General features: G+C 37.0%; 1 protein-coding gene across 3 annotated transcripts in view; it reads right to left on the bottom strand.

Moving 5' to 3' along the window:
- Nucleotides 1–206: 206 nt before the first annotated feature.
- The window catches only part of LOC137982307 (uncharacterized), a 140,919-nt gene continuing 139,510 nt past the window's right edge, over nt 207–1,615 (bottom strand). For all 3 annotated transcript variants that reach the window (XM_068829383.1, XM_068829382.1, XM_068829384.1), the window contains exon 47: nt 207–864. In XM_068829383.1, coding sequence (XP_068685484.1) covers nt 714–864 — 151 coding nt within the window. In that variant the 3' untranslated portion in view covers nt 207–713. The remainder of the gene's footprint in view (nt 865–1,615) is intronic.

Raw genomic sequence — 1,615 nt, 5'->3', positions numbered from 1 at the left:
TGCAGTCTTGGTGTTAAGTGATCATAAATCTCAGCTTGCGCCAAAGAAGTTTCTAAGTGTTTCCCAGAATAGAAGGAGAAATTCTTTCGACTTCTCGTCGGCGATTCATAACATTTTCTTTTGTCAATCTTCGAACAAATTTACAGATAATCGATTTGGGCCCAAACAGTCAGTCAAATGATATGAATTCGACGAAGGCACAAAGGTTATTTTAAAAAACACCTTTATTTTCGTTTCAAAAAGTTAACGCTTACAAGTGTAAAACTTAACATTACTTTTGAGAACACACGATATTATTTCGTTCCTTACACAAAAACCTCAAAAGGAAAAAAAAAAGAAAACAAAAACGATTTTTCCTGGTTATGACAAATTCGGCCAGCCGGCCACTGCAAGACGCTATATAAACTAAACAGATTCATACACAGACAGGTAGATAGACTGCTGCTTTAGATCTCACAGGAATTGGTGTGGGTAATCCTACTGCATCGATCTGTCTCTAACTTAGGAATTTCCTCAAGTAACACCAAATACTTGTAAAAAAAAAACTCACTGTATCTAATCACCTTGTCTACTCTACAAAATGCAGTATAAAAAAGAAACAAAAACACACGCACGCGCGCGAAATTATTATAGGAACAACAAGGGTGAGCATTCGCCTTGATGTCGAAAATCGCTGATGACTGTTGATCATCAACTACTCTGGGTGCACACGGTCAAGAATCTACTTTTTTTCTGGCGTCCATCTTACTTGTTGAGGCAATTTTCTTTACAGCGCCAATCGTACCATAAGCCTCATTAGTGAATCCCAAGGCTTTCAATTCCATATTGGCCGCTTCATCACCGACACCATAGCGACTGGGGAGTCTGTAAATTAAAAAAAAAATCGGGAAGGACGTGAAAAAAATCGTACTAGGCGAATACTGTTCATAATTACAATCTGCGGGGCGCTGAAAAAAATTTATTTATACCAAGACCACGTTCAGAAGCCCTCGGAAAGAGTTTTGCCTATCAGGGGGCCATTTCACGGAATAGTCGGTCAGCACAAGCTAAGCAGGCAACTAGTCTTTCTTCTTTGCAAAACCTCTTAAAGGCCCACCTTCAACCGACAGGCTTTTCGACCGTTTGTTTTTGTTATGGAAATTCGTATTTCTTATCGTAGCGATCTAATTGGATGAATCTCGGATTCGGGTGGAATTTTCATACATGAAAATTGTTCCGAGGCACGCAATGCCTGTCGGTTGAAGGTGGGCCTTTAAATGATCATATTCATAACTTTTAACTAATAGTATATTTTAATAGATTTTAAACTATTTATTCATCATAATATACATAGTTTTCAATGTGTTATTTAAGTTAGCTTATTTTTATTGCACGGCTTCGAGGGAGAGCACTATTGTGAATTTGGATTCCGTGGGTAAATAATAAAGTTGTCATCATCATCATCATCATATTGACCAGCTAATAGGTTGAGTGGACCACAGTTAATGCTTTCACCTCAATATTCTGTGCCTAAGTATTAACATTAGAAGCAGTGTTGAAAACAAAAGCAAAGCTAAGCAAACAATCAGAAACAAAACAACAGATATTATATAAAAAATAGAAAAAAAATATACAA

Source organism: Montipora foliosa, chromosome 13 (assembly GCF_036669935.1).
Source record: "Montipora foliosa isolate CH-2021 chromosome 13, ASM3666993v2, whole genome shotgun sequence".
Taxonomy (NCBI): domain Eukaryota; kingdom Metazoa; phylum Cnidaria; class Anthozoa; order Scleractinia; family Acroporidae; genus Montipora; species Montipora foliosa.
Note: the sequence above shows the minus strand (reverse complement) of the source record. Positions and strands in the feature narration are given on the sequence as shown.